This window comes from Aphidius gifuensis, linkage group LG1, assembly GCF_014905175.1.
Source record: "Aphidius gifuensis isolate YNYX2018 linkage group LG1, ASM1490517v1, whole genome shotgun sequence".
Classification (NCBI taxonomy): domain Eukaryota; kingdom Metazoa; phylum Arthropoda; class Insecta; order Hymenoptera; family Braconidae; genus Aphidius; species Aphidius gifuensis.
This window is the reverse complement of record NC_057788.1, coordinates 7,705,366-7,719,871: the sequence shown is the minus strand read 5'-3', so window position 1 is coordinate 7,719,871 and position 14,506 is coordinate 7,705,366. Positions and strand designations below refer to the sequence as shown.

General features: G+C 22.9%; 6 protein-coding genes across 8 annotated transcripts; 3 read left to right on the top strand and 3 right to left on the bottom strand.

Moving 5' to 3' along the window:
• Positions 1-222: 222 nt before the first annotated feature.
• On the bottom strand, positions 223-939 carry LOC122847554 (60S ribosomal protein L30-like). The gene is made up of 3 exons (XM_044145326.1): positions 915-939; positions 643-785; positions 223-493 (listed from the first exon to the last, which is right to left on the bottom strand). Exons 1-3 carry the CDS (start codon positions 933-935, stop codon positions 316-318), a joined length of 342 nt encoding a protein of 113 aa, XP_044001261.1. The 5' UTR covers positions 936-939; the 3' UTR covers positions 223-315.
• Positions 940-1,968: 1,029 nt separating this feature from the next.
• On the top strand, positions 1,969-3,858 carry LOC122847921 (probable ATP-dependent RNA helicase DDX47). The gene is made up of 4 exons (XM_044145778.1): positions 1,969-2,104; positions 2,211-2,469; positions 2,554-3,609; positions 3,839-3,858. Exons 1-4 carry the CDS (start codon positions 2,027-2,029, stop codon positions 3,856-3,858), a joined length of 1,413 nt encoding a protein of 470 aa, XP_044001713.1. The 5' UTR covers positions 1,969-2,026.
• LOC122847551 (N-alpha-acetyltransferase 20-like) lies at positions 3,625-4,972 on the bottom strand. Its single transcript, XM_044145323.1, has 6 exons — positions 4,839-4,972; positions 4,640-4,664; positions 4,432-4,522; positions 4,232-4,361; positions 4,027-4,163; positions 3,625-3,948 (listed from the first exon to the last, which is right to left on the bottom strand). The coding sequence occupies exons 1-6, from the start codon at positions 4,889-4,891 to the stop codon at positions 3,863-3,865; spliced, it is 522 nt and encodes a 173-aa protein (XP_044001258.1). The 5' UTR covers positions 4,892-4,972; the 3' UTR covers positions 3,625-3,862.
• A 127-nt stretch (positions 4,973-5,099) lies between these two features.
• LOC122847541 (acyl-CoA:lysophosphatidylglycerol acyltransferase 1-like) lies at positions 5,100-9,831 on the bottom strand. Its single transcript, XM_044145303.1, has 7 exons — positions 8,847-9,831; positions 8,130-8,347; positions 7,771-7,985; positions 7,529-7,699; positions 7,365-7,461; positions 7,128-7,279; positions 5,100-7,009 (listed from the first exon to the last, which is right to left on the bottom strand). Exons 1-7 carry the CDS (start codon positions 8,951-8,953, stop codon positions 6,773-6,775), a joined length of 1,197 nt encoding a protein of 398 aa, XP_044001238.1. The 5' UTR covers positions 8,954-9,831; the 3' UTR covers positions 5,100-6,772.
• Positions 9,832-9,992: 161 nt separating this feature from the next.
• LOC122847543 (probable elongation factor 1-delta) lies at positions 9,993-14,502 on the top strand. 3 transcript variants are annotated; one of them, XM_044145307.1, is made up of 7 exons: positions 9,993-10,116; positions 12,101-12,217; positions 12,565-12,753; positions 13,129-13,227; positions 13,500-13,593; positions 13,674-13,861; positions 13,960-14,502. In XM_044145307.1, exons 2-7 carry the CDS (start codon positions 12,125-12,127, stop codon positions 14,308-14,310), a joined length of 1,014 nt encoding a protein of 337 aa, XP_044001242.1. In that variant the 5' UTR covers positions 9,993-10,116; positions 12,101-12,124; the 3' UTR covers positions 14,311-14,502. The 3 variants fall into 3 exon arrangements, with proteins under 3 accessions (XP_044001242.1, XP_044001243.1, XP_044001244.1); XM_044145308.1 differs by lacking the exon at positions 12,565-12,753; XM_044145309.1 differs by lacking the exons at positions 12,565-12,753; positions 13,129-13,227.
• On the top strand, positions 10,463-11,526 carry LOC122847920 (protein artemis-like). The gene is made up of 2 exons (XM_044145777.1): positions 10,463-11,458; positions 11,521-11,526. The coding sequence occupies exons 1-2, from the start codon at positions 10,463-10,465 to the stop codon at positions 11,524-11,526; spliced, it is 1,002 nt and encodes a 333-aa protein (XP_044001712.1).
• Positions 14,503-14,506: the final 4 nt, after the last annotated feature.

Here is a 14,506-nt window from a genome sequence, read left to right as displayed (position 1 = left end):
TAAACTATTTGAATTTCAACAATTGTACAAATTGTTAAATTGCAATATATAATTAATTGATAAAAATATTTTCAACTGGTATTATTGTTGTTGATGAAATATTATCATCAATAAATATTGTTGTTTTTATGTTCCAACTGTAATTATTGTTGTTGTCTAATCAATAAAACTAAAAAGGTAAAAAATTATCTAAAAATTTATGAAAAAAAATCAATAACAAAATCAAGTTAATAAATTTATTTTCTCTTTATTATTAAAAAAAAAAATAACGTATTGGTAATCAAGCTGTTACATAAAATAAATGAGAAAATATTTTTATGCTTGTTCAGCAGTTGGCATTGACTTGATGATGTCTGAGTTACCAGGATCTGTGATTGAGAGTGTGCAACAACGGAAGTATTTACCACAAGCTGTACCCAATTCAATATTGTTACCAGTGTAAAAATGAACTCCAGTTTTGGCCAACAAAGCGTAGTATTCAATCTCTGATTTTCTGAAATTAAAATTAAACAAAATGTCATTAATTTGTTCATTAATCCACAATAAAGTTGTTCCCCTCAGGGCCTCAGAGACTACTCCGCAAGCATCCTTATATTTTCATATAGATGATTAAAAAATAAGGATTTTGCATCTCAGTCTCACCTCAGTGGGGGTGTATTGTTGGTGATGACAAGCTTGGCTTTTCCTTGACGAAGAGATTTCAACGTTTGCTTGTATCCCAATACGTATTTGCCTGATTTCATGACCAAAGCAAGTTTAGAGTTGATGCTCTCCATAGCCTTTTTCTATAATAATACAAACAATAATAACCACATTAATATACATTATTTAAAGGATTAATTAATTTTAAAAAATAAGTAATAGTTTGAGGTTAAACACAAAGCCAGGTGTAACAAATAAAATAAAAATTTTACCTGTTTCTTTGGAGCAACCATTTTGATAAAATATTTATTGTCTTGTGACTGTTTAACACTGTAAAAAACAATCAGTTTAATTTATAATTTAAATAAACAATAAAATTTAGGTGAAAACCCAAAAATATGATTTATAAAATAAAAAAACGTCCAACCTTTGACACGACAGCGACGAAAGTCGAAAAATGGGGCTTGAAAAAAAATAATAATAAATAAAATAATAATAATCAATGTTACATGTTGATAACAGAAAGAACTGCTAGATGACTCTTAATTTTACTTCCCAATGTTTATAAATTTTTATTTATTAATATTTTATATAAATTATTAAAATAATTATAAATATTTAAAGTAATTTATTGTTTATTTAATTGCATAAATTTAGTATAAAAATTTATCCTCTTTGTGTTTTTAATTTTAATAAAAAAAATATGTTTACATAACCTCTTTTCAGCTCGTGAGCAATCATCACTTTGACTACTAGATCATCGATATCGACGAGATAAAAATCGATATGTTATCAGATAATTTGAAAAAAATAATAATAAATTGAAAATAAAAAAAATATAAATAATACAAATAATGAACTAGAAATTAAATCAAGAAAATAAATTGAACTATGATGAAATCTCTCTGTAATTATTGAATTCATTCATTTATCGCAATATTAATAACAAATTGTTCTTACTTTAACAATATAAATAATTAGGAATAAGTAATTAATTTTATTTATTAATAATATAAATACAATGTATAATAATGAAAATTTAATTATTAATCAACATTTTATAGATTTATGTAATAAATACAAATTAATTTTTTTAAATAGTTGTAATGTTTTTATTTATTAATAATAAATCAATTCAATATATTAAAACTATAAATACATAATTAATTAATACTTAATATTCAGCTCGATAGTTAATTCAACATAAAATTTATTTATTACTTAATCAAGATATCAATATTAAGTATATCAATATCATATTTGATTATCATATGAATAAATTTATCATAATAAAAAATATCACTAAATCAATCCAATCACTTTGACTACACGATTCACATGGTAAACATCTTCATGAAAGAAAAAAATAATTAAAAATCTTAAAATGAATAAAAACGAAGAAAATTCTGATAATCCTGTAATTGAAAACAATGACAATACAATTGCACCATGGAAAAGTCTCGTGAGTATATTAATCAAGTTTGTTTACAATTAGTTCAATTAAATTCATTGTTTACAATTGAACCAGTACAACAACAATTTTTACTTAATAACGTATAACATTGCAGGGAATAGAGGAGTCACTTTGTCAAGCATGTGAAAAATTAAATTGGAAAACACCAACACCAATCCAGATTCAAGCAATTCCTCAAGTTTTAGAGGGTCGAGATGTAATTGGTATTGCTGAAACTGGATCTGGTAAAACAGGTGCTTTTATGATACCAATAATTCAAGCACTCTTAAAAAAACCAGAACATTTTTTTGCTTTAATTTTAACACCAACCAGAGAACTTGCATTTCAAATACGTGGAGAATTTGAAGCATACAGTAAATATTATTAAATAATACATTTAATTATTCAATCAACACAACATGTTAAATTTATAAATAAATATCATTTTTATTTTTCAGCTTCTTTTCTTGATCATAAGATAAATAGTGTAACTCTTGTTGGAGGATCTAGCCTTGTTGAAGATTCTCTTATTTTTGCAAGTAAACAAACAAAACCTCATGTAATAATAGCAACACCAGGTCGTCTTGTTGATCATCTTGAAAATACAAATGGCTTTAATCTTAATACATTAAAATTTTTGGTAATGGATGAAGCTGATAAAATATTAAATATGGATTTTGAAATTGAAGTTGATAAAATTATACATGCTATACCACGTGAACGTCGTAATCTTTTATTTTCTGCAACAATGACTAAACAAGTACAAAAACTTCAACGTGCAGCATTAAAAAATCCAATTAAAGTTGAAGTATCAACGACATATAAAACAGTTGATAATCTTGATCAATCATATTTATTGATTCCATCAGTTTTAAAAGAAGTTTATCTTGTTCATATTCTCAATGAATTAGCTGACAATAGTTTTATAGTTTTTTGTGCAACATGTACTAGTACTATTCAATTAACAACAATATTAAAAAATTTAGGAATAAAAGCTATACCACTTAATGGAAAAATGTCACAAGATAAAAGATCAGCTGCATTAGATAAATACAAATCTAAAAAACGTTTAATATTAATAGCAACTGATGTTGCTAGTTTAGGATTAGACATACCACATGTTGGTGTTGTTATTAATTATGATATACCAACAAATAGCAAATCTTACGTTCACAGAGTTGGTAGAACAGCACGTGCTGGTAGATCTGGACGTGCAATAACATTTGTAACTCAATTTGACGTTGAGCTATATCGAAAAATAGAAGATGCAATCTGTAAAAAACTTCCTCAATATGAAACTGAAGAAAAAGAAGTCATGAAACTTCAAGAACGAGTAGGTGAAGCACGACGATCTGCTAATATGGAATTAAATAAATTCAAAAACAAATATGGCAAAAGAAAAAAATCAAAAAATGATGATGATGATGATGATGATGATGATGATGATGACACTGAACAATCATCTGGTATTAGAAAACGTATTGGAAAAAAATTTAATCATGATAGTAAAAAACCAAAACGTAAAATACGATAATTTTTTTTCTAAAAAATTTATAAATATTTCATTAAAATTAAAAACAATAAACTTTATTTTTTTTTTTAAATAAATAATGCTTATTTTGTCTTGTTAATTTATTTTTGAATTAATCGTATGTTTAATTTTTTAATTATAAATAATAATTAGTTTGATTTTTAATAAATAATTAATAATATAAAATTTTTTATTTATTTATTTTATTTAAGATAAATTTATTCATCGTTAAAATGTCATTCAACATCTTCAGGACGAACAGGATAAGGCAAGGGTATAACTGATTGTCGATGAACATCTCTTGACAATGCTTTTCTCATATCTACAAATAATTAACAATAAATAATAATGATTATTTAAATATATAATAAATGTTTTTGTTTATCAAAAATTAAATTACCATATGCATCTTCATCAGGATTTCCAGAGTAATACTCAAGCACAGTTCGATAAACAATATATCCTAATTCTTGATACATTTGAATAGCAACTTTATTACTAACACGTACAAATAAATCAACAAAATATGCTTCTTTTCTGAAAATATAAATATTGAAATTAAATATATAATTTGTTATTTAAAATATTTATAATATTGATCTTACTTTTCAGAAATATCTTCAAGGTATTTCATTAATCTTGCAGCAAGACCAAGTCTTCTGTAATCTGGTGATACTGTAAGGGCTGTTACATGACCATGCCAATTTTCGTCACGACCTTCAGCTTTTCCCATTACTATTTTGAAATATAATAAAATTAAAATTAACAATATAGCTATCTAATATAAAATTTAATCAACACTTACTGTAGCCCATTATTTCACCACTTGGTGATTCAGCAAGTTGAACATATTCTGGCCAACGTGCTAAATAAAGCATGTAAAATGGAAGTCCATACTGTTTAATAATAAATTAACTAAGGAAAATTTTATTAATTATATTTACAATTTAATTGTTTATTAATTGACAAAAGAAAAATCAATTTTTTGTATTGTTTATTTTGATAAAGGATACAGTCTCAGTCAATGGATCTAAATTCCTAAAATAAAAATAAATAATTTGTTAATTAATATAGCTATTATTATTATTATTAAATTTGTATTTTTAAAATTATTAAAAAAAGACATTTACAATAAATGATAACATTGTTTATTATGAACATGTGATCATGTCACAACATGAGTTGATAGAAAAAATTATTTATTGTACTTACACATTGTTGAATTTAAATAAATCATCACATGTCAATGGCCTGATTATAGACATTTTCAAAATACTAGATAGTTAATTTATCACTTGAATATTGTTTATAAAAAATTAGCCAAAAGAGTTTTTTGCAATTTATGATTATTATTATTTTAAGGTTAATATTGATATTTTCTAATTGGTTGATTGGGTGTCATGGCGGCTTTGAATAAAAAAAAAACCGCAAAAATTTAAATTTAGCTATTATTAATTAATATATAAACAATGATAAATTTTTTTAATTTATTTTTATTTTATTATTTCATAGTTTTCTCAAATTTTTTTCTGTTTTTTTCTATTTATTTTTTACATGACCAGAAAAATGGGTGAATGGTTTTCTAATTTTTTTGTTTTTAATTTTTTTTAATACAAAATAGTTGTTAAATAAAATGATGAATATTATTGAAATAGAAAATATTTATGTATTTGTAACATTGAAAAAAGTAATAATAAATTTTTTTACTCGGTTAATATGTAAAAGAAAATTTAGCATATTATTGTACAAAGTATTAATTTGATCAATACGACATTGAATAAATTTCAATGTTACAAACTCAAGGCTACACATTTAATTTTATAATAACAATAACAATTTTATTATTTAAATCTTTAAATGCAATAAAATGAAGAAAAATAAAATATTATTAATCAATTTGTTCTAGTGAATATTAATAATTTATTTTACAAAATACAATTATTATTTTAATTAATTCCTTTTTGAAAATTACTATGTTGGTCATGGTTTATCATGTTAAATAATATTTTTTAAATATAAATAATATTGATTGAACAGACTAGGTGGATTATGCTCAATTGATACATCATTATTTTTTTTTTTCTTTTGATTTTTTTTTCTTCTTTAAACTCAGTGTACAATTCAACTGGAACCTCGAATGTCATTTAATAATTTAACATACTTAACATTTTTACCCAACAGTGCTCACAAATAAACATAAAAAATTATAAATAAGATTTGTAATTTTTTTTTTTTTTTGTTGTGCGATATATAAATTATAAATCAAAAAATTAAAATTATACAAATTTATTAATTTTGATCATGTAATGTTGTTTTGTTAATCACCTTGTAATATTTTATTTTTCTATTTCATTCAATTAGCATTCAATACACATTCATTAACAAAAGAGAAGAGAAAAAAATTCATATTTTACAATTAAAAAGTGGCTGGGAAACATTGATATAGGCAAAAGTTTCATTAGAAAAAATTACATTCATTTAAAAATATTGATTTTCATTGTTATCATTAGTCTATTTCCTTTTTAAATTCTAATTTTTCATTTTTTTTTTCACCTATTATTCGTTTAGAATATAAAGTATATCACAAACTAACGAATTTATTTTTCTAAACAAAAATACCTACACTAAATGTATATGAATTTTTTTAAATTCCAAAATTGTCATTATAATTTATATAACAATAATTATTTTTATCTGCCAAATTTTTTGAATATTCATAATCCACTGATAAACTGTGTTAATTTAATGATAAATAATTCCAATTAAAAGGCAATTTTATACACTCATTATTTATTCATCGTATATTTCAAATGAATTATATTTTTATCTTATTTTCAAGTAAATTACATCGATTTATTTGTGACTATTGTAATATTTTCAATCGACAAATTACAGCAAAAAAACAAAAAAAAACAATACTAATTTTAAACACTTGAAATTTTCGTTTTTTTTTTTTATGTACAAAATATATTATATATAGTAAAAAGATGTAAAGAAAAAAAAAAGCAAAAAGCATTTGTTGAAAATTTATAAAAAACTTTCTTTTGTGCAAAAAAAAAAAAAAGAAAAAAAAAACCATTGTGACACACTAGATGAACTAAATTATTATCGCCTTGATTATAAAATTTGTCTTATTTATATTTTTTTCACCAGATACACGATAACACATATGAAATAATATGATAATGTACGTAGCTTGATGTTAAAAAAAATAAATGAAGAATAAGATATCTCAATGAATCCTGTTGAATTTTATGTCCTTCAGGTGCTGGTTGTCCAGGACCAAGAAATGATCCATATTTATAAAAATTATCTAACAATGTTTCTTTTTCTGCCCATCTATCATAAAGCCATTTAGCTAATGCATCTGGATCTTTTGGTACCTGAATAATAAATTTAACAATTGTTTATTCTACTTTTATTTGTTAATGTGAATTATTAAATAAGCAAAGGTTTGTTGTATTGATTAGTAAAATTCAAATAGGAATTAAAAAAACATACCACTGTGCTTGGATATAAACGATAAAAAAGGACGGTTTCGCAGGGTGGCCTTGACCCTGTAATTATTGTCGGCAAATCGATTGGTTTGCCTTGTGGATATGCTATCGTTATGTCAAGTATCCAATTTATTTGAGGTTTAGATAAACTGGTACCTAACAATAAAGCCAGTATTATTAAATTCAAACACAAAAAAACCCAAATCATTCTCAAAAATTAATATACATGTATTTATCTTACCCATGGTATTTAATTGATCAGAAAAATTATTATTTTGACAGGGACTTAATCGATCAACAATTGTTTGCATTGCACCAACTCTTGGCAATGTTACATTCTAATAAAAAATAAATTAACATGATTAAATTTTTATATTAAATATATTAATATATATTAAATTATACCTCAAGAATTGGTAAATTATTTTTTTTAGCAAATCTTTGTGATGTTTCTCTTCTTTTACAAAGAAAACCACCTTCTGGAAATAATACCATCCATTTTCTTTCACGTGGTATATAAGATTCATCAATATGTTTTTCTAATTGTTTTAAACTTCCTTCTCGATTTTTTCTTCCCTTTTAATAGAAATAAAAATTGTTAAAATAATTAATTGATAAATTTAATAATAATTATTATAAATACTCACTGCACATATAAAAAAATCTTGATGAATCAATGAAACAATACCAAAATTTGTATATTTAAATACACTATCCATGATCCACATGACATTTGGTAAAACATTTGGTTTTGAATTAAATATATTCATCAACATTGGTACATCACCAGTACTTTGATGATTTGCAACGACGAGTGTTCTTTCATTAATAATTTGTTCAATATCATCACCTTGTTCAATGACTATTTTAAAAGAAACAAAAACATAATTACTATTGCTTGATTTTAAATAAAATTTTCATAATATTTTTACTTTTAGGGTCAAGTAAATATCAAAAATATTAATGATAATTGATCAGGTTTTTTTATGTTTGTAAATGTACTCACTGTCATAACCAGCAGACCAAGACCACATGGAAACCATTGCCAATAACCAGTGAAAAAATAAACCTTCAAGTTTCCAATAAAATTGTGGATGATAATATTTCATTGGATATAAAAATATCATCCATACCATATATGTTGGAATACAGTAAGCATTATTTACAAGGACAAATCCAATTCTTAGGAAGCTTTTTATGAGTATCACAATACCACTTAAAATACTGTCAAAAAAAAAAATACATATTAATAATCAAACAATTGTAAAAATTAACAAACAAATTTTAAAGATAACTATTATATTAACTTATTAAAAAAATTAATAAAACAACAACCTTATCAATTTTGAAAATAACAAAAACAAAAACATATTTTTTGTGTTTTAAAATTGTTCAACTATACACACAAGGTTAAAAAATATAGAAAAAAAAAAAAATAATAATAGTAATTAATTATACAATAATACAGGTGGAAAAAAAATATTTTATCAACTAGTTCGTGAGTAATATTAATATAACAAGCCGGTGACAATAATGTTGATAAAAATAAAATGAAAATTAATAAAAATATGAATATATTTTTTTAAAAAATAAATAATATTTAACTTGAGGAAATTTTTTATATGATGTAATAAATTGAAATATACTGAAATGATTATTGATAGATATGTTGAATAAATGATTAAACAATAAATAATATATATATGTGTATAAATAAACTTACTTAATCAAGGCTGATGAAGGAGAAGGGGATGAGTCTGGCATTTTTGATAAAGTTTGACACTCAGGTATAATTATATAGTCCTCACGTGGACAATTTTCATCGACCATATCATTCCCTGAAGCTTCCTACTTGAAGCTAAACTTTTTATTTATTTATTTTTCTTTTTTTTTAATTATTATTATTATTGCATAATGTATGACAACAATAAAACCCACACAAACAAATAAAAATTTTGTAAACACACAAAAATTTAATTTTCACTATTTATTTTTTTTTTAATTTTGATTTGACTGAAAAATAATAATAAATAAAATTATAAAAAAACAAGAATAAATACACACATGAATAATTTGCAAATTATATAAAAAAAAAAAAAAAAAACAACGTCGCACAAAATTTATAAATTAAAAATAAAAAAAAATAAAATTAGTTTATGTAAAAAAGTATACACTTTAAAAATATACACAAAAACATGAAAATATTTATCAAAACAATAATTAATTAATTAATATGTTATTTTCACTTTTTTGTTGTTTATTTGACGTTTTTTTTTTTTTTTTTTTTTATCATCAAAGTTGACCGGTGGTAAGAATCGTGCGATGTTGACTCATTATTTAATTACAAATGTGTCATCATGAGACTTTGATATTATTATATTATAAAAAAAAAAAAGAGGAAATTTTTTTTTTTGTTAATGTAAATAGTATATTCGTTATAATTCCCCTTCCCCCGGAAATAGAGTTGGCTTACTTGTGCACACCTTTCAATTTAATTCGGACACATCTGCGAAATTACCCACATACATTCTCACTTAAAACGAGTGCAAACATATACATTCATAAAAATACAAAACACACACACAAAACATCTTCAAATATAACCCTTAACCTTGTAAATTAAAATTCAAATGAATGAATTTATTTGTATTTAGTTTGAATAATAATAGATGATTGAAAAAATATTGATAAACAATAAATACAACATCTTGTTATTATTTATTTCATTTTTTTTTTACTTTTTTTTTCAAGAAATGACGCCATATTTGATGATTTTATTGTAGACGGCAGTTGCTGTACTTTCTGCTTGGCGCCAAAATTTAAAAATTATATGTTGTTTAAAGGCCCGTTTACATAATGTCAGCCATTTTTTTTTTTAAGTGCACGTAATTGGCCAAGTTGGCAATTGTACAACACTGACTCATTCACCGGTCTACATCGAACGAAGGAGACAACAAGGTTAAACCGATATTTTCACTCCCTTTTTCTTCAAGGTATTTATTATTTAATTATTATTAATAATACATATGTCAAATTAGCAATATTTTTCTAATATTTTTTTTGGTACTTTTTTTAAAAATTATTCATCAAGTTTATTGATTGTTGTGGTATAAATCATTTATAAACAATTAGAAATATTTTTTTCTTTTTTTTTTTTAAAAAAAACCACATGGTTGATAATGATTTATTTAATTTTATAATTAAAAACTTGTGTAGGTCATTGTTATTATTAGCAAAAGGTTGAGTTACAATTTTGCATTACAGGAGTGAAATAAAAATAAAATTAAAAAAAAAAAAAAAATCGGTTTGTAATAAAATATAGAAAAAAAAAAAAAAAAAATGTCAACGTTTGAGGGAAGAATTGAAGAAATACCAGGCGTCTCTGTGGATAATTTTGGAAATGATAATGTTAAATCATCATTATTTTTTTTGAGTCATTGTCATACTGATCATATGTATGGACTTGATAAATTACTACAAACACTACCAAATGATCCAGTTAATAAATTTTATTGTAGTAAATTAACGAAAAATTTTATCATTGAATTATGGAATTTAAATGATTCAGTATCATCAAAAATAAATACAATTGATGAAAATCAAACAATCATAACAGAATATAAATTAAATAATAAAATTTATAATTTAACAGTAACTTCTGTACCAGCTGGTCATTGTCCAGGTTCAATAATGTTTTTATTTGAAATTAATAAAAAATTTATATTATATACCGGTGATTTTCGTATAAATTCACAAGATTTATCAAAAATTAAATCTCTACATGATGAAAAAAATGTTCCCATTAAATTTGATAATATTTATCTTGACACAACATTTTTGATGATTCATTTGATTCCAACACGACAACAATCATTTGTTGAAATTTTAAAGTTTATTAAAAATTGGCTTGATAAAGATGAAAAAAATATAATTAATATTGAAATATCAGCAAAATTTGGATCAGAATATATTTATATGAAACTTTTTGATGAATTAAATATTAAAGTACATGTTTTAAATGATGTTTACAAAGCTTTTTCAAATATTATTAATGTTAAAAATTGTATAACAAATAATCCATATACAACTAGAGTTCATGCATGTCAATTAAAAGGTAATAAAAGTCCTTTAAATTGTCGTAATGATATTGATGTTAGCAATATCATGACTGTTATACCATCAGTATGGTATTGGAAAAATAAAAATTTAAAAAATAAATTTACTGATTTTTTATCTAAAGAAAATAGATATTATGTTTGTTACTCGACTCATAGTTCTTATCAAGAATTAATTTATTTTATAAAATATTTTAAACCAAAGAAAATATATCCTTGTGTTATTGATCAAAATGAAATTATAAATTTTTATAAATCTATTGATAATATATTGATGAATAGCAATGATAGCTGTAGCTATAAGAATAAAGATTTTACTAAAATTAGATTAGCTAAAAAAATTAAATTAACATCATTATCTTCAAGTGATGAAGATGATGATTTTTAGATTTTCTTTTTTAAATATTATTAATCAAGTTTTTAATTATAAAATTAGATAATGATTTATACTTTTTAATAAGGCAATTTTTTATAATTTTAAAACGATATTTACTGTTAAAATTTAATAATGATTTTTAGATTTTTTAAAGTGATGAAGATGATGAATTTTAAATTAAAAAAAAAAAATTTTAATCAAGTTTTTAATTATAAAATTAGATAATGATTTATACTTTTTAATAAGGCAATTTTTTATAATTTTAAAACGATATTTACTGTTAAAATTTAATAATGGTTTTTAGATTTTTTAACATACTAATCAAGTTTTTAATTTTAAAATTATATAATTAATTTTATTTTGAATAATTATTTACTGTTAAAAATAATTTTTTCACATTTTTATATTTTACATTAATTAATAAAAAATATATTTTAAATTTTATTTGATTTTGTATTTATTGTGAATATTCATTTATTATTTCAGAAATTTTTTTGATAAACATTTAAAATGGCAGCAACAGCACTTTCCCAGGAAAAAGTTTGGTTCGACAAACCTTCGTACGACAAAGCTGAGTGTTTCCACTTTGAAAAATTAGCAAAGGTAAGATGAATTATCAATTAAAAATAAAAAATAAAAGTCAACTTCAATTTTCAATATCATTAACTCTCATTCTCAATCATTCTACAACTTCTGGGTTTTTTTTTTTCGTTTATATTTCAACTGTTATTAACAAATGCACGTAAAATATTTGGTGATAGTTTATGAAAAAAAAAATTGCTAACTTTCAGCTTAAAAAATAAATAAAATAGCTCAACACTTATCACAAATTTTAAACTAAATTTTGAGTATTAATAAATTGTTTAATTTAAAAACAAATATATATAGTTGCACTTTGATTGAGTATTTTATTGTTTATTAATAAAAATAAATAATAATTTTTGACAAAGGTGGTGTCAGATAATATTAAGGATTTATTATCAATAAATAAATTAACAACTGAAAAGAAAAATTTAACATCAAATGAACAACAAACAAAATCATCATCTAAAAAATCAAAGGAAAAAAAAAATAAAGCTGATAAAAAAAATGTACATACTAAAAATGATGATGAAAAAAAAGATGATTATTCAAATCAGGTACAGAGCTATATGCTAAATACCAATTTGTTTTTTAAAATCATTTTATATTTTTATTATCAATAATATATTTGCATGAATTATTTAAAAAATATTATTTCAAACTTTGTGATGTTTGTTTATTATATTTTGCATTTAATTAATTAACTTTTTTATCTGCTTAATTTTAATATCAGTTGATTTATTTGTCATGTATTTTCCATTTTTTTATTTTGCATATTTTTGTTACCAACAATATCAAGAGCTTTTTAATTTAAAAAAAGAAAAAAAACATTTTTGCTTATGAAAAAAGTAAAAGTAATTGTTGTATAATAAATTTAAAAAGAAAGAAAAATTATTTATGAATTTTAATGACTAATATCGGTATGGGTGCAGGAAAGCCAAGGTGATGCTTGTTCAATGAATCCTGCAGTAGGGAGTTTGGCTGATCAAGTTGCAAAGGCGCGACAACACATTAAAATAAGTTTACAATGTGTGAGTACCTAAATTGCTCACCTGAATTTATTATTTATTCAAAAATACACATACAATAGAAATACAAACCAAAGCTTTTTTTTTTTTTAATTTAAATTTATATATCTTCTTGATTTCATAATTTAAACTTGGTATCAATTGTTTGCTTTTGATTTAACATTATTATTTGCATGATGCTTCTGTCATTTTCTCATTTTAAATACTGTTTTTTATTGTTGATAATTTAAAGCTAATTATTTATAATTAATTAATTTATTTTAATTTATTTTCAGGTTGATAATATTGCAGCAGGAGCTGATGTAACAATGAAAGATGTACCACAACGTCTTTCAATTATTGAGAAAGAAAATCAAGATCTTAAAATTGGTAAAAATTATAAATTTATTATATATTATTGTTTGTTTTTAATTTTATTAATAATTTTGTTTTTTTTTGATAAATTTTAGCTGTTGCTCAACTTCAAGAACGATTGACAAAACTTTCAATTCAACTTAGTTCAGTTTGTTCAACTCCAGCTAAAGCTGATGTTTGCCCAATGAAAACATGTCCAGCACCTGCTAAACCAGCAGCACCAGCACCAGCAAAAGCTGCTGAAGATGATGATGATGTTGATCTTTTTGGTTCTGATTCTGAGGTAAGTTAAGCTTCAACAATTCAATGATTGTTTTAAACTTTTATCTTGAAGTAATAGATAAATTGTAATTAAAATTTATGTTTTTTTTTATAATCAAGGGTGAAGATGATGAAGCAGCCAAGATTAGAGAACAACGTCTTGCTGCTTATGCTGCAAAAAAATCAAAAAAACCAGTTCTCATTGCCAAATCAAATATTATCCTTGATATTAAACCATGGGATGATGAAACAGACATGAAAGCAATGGAACAAGAAGTTAGAAAAATTCAATGTGATGGTTTATTATGGGGAGCAGCTAAATTAGTACCACTTGCATATGGAATTAAAAAACTTCAAATTTCATGTGTTGTTGAAGATGACAAGGTTTCAATTGATTGGCTTACTGAAACAATTCAAGAACAAGAAGATTATGTTCAAAGTGTTGACATTGCTGCATTCAACAAAGTTTAAAAATTCTCAATCACAAAAAAAAAAAATCTAATAATTTTCTAACACACACTCACTAATGTAACTTGATTGATATTTTTTGTTAAATTGTTGCTGCTATTTTTAATTTATTTTTTTTCTTCTCGGTATGATAAAAACTATCGCACATACTCATTCCGTTATAAAAATAAAATAAAATTTCAACAATTCAACATATTAA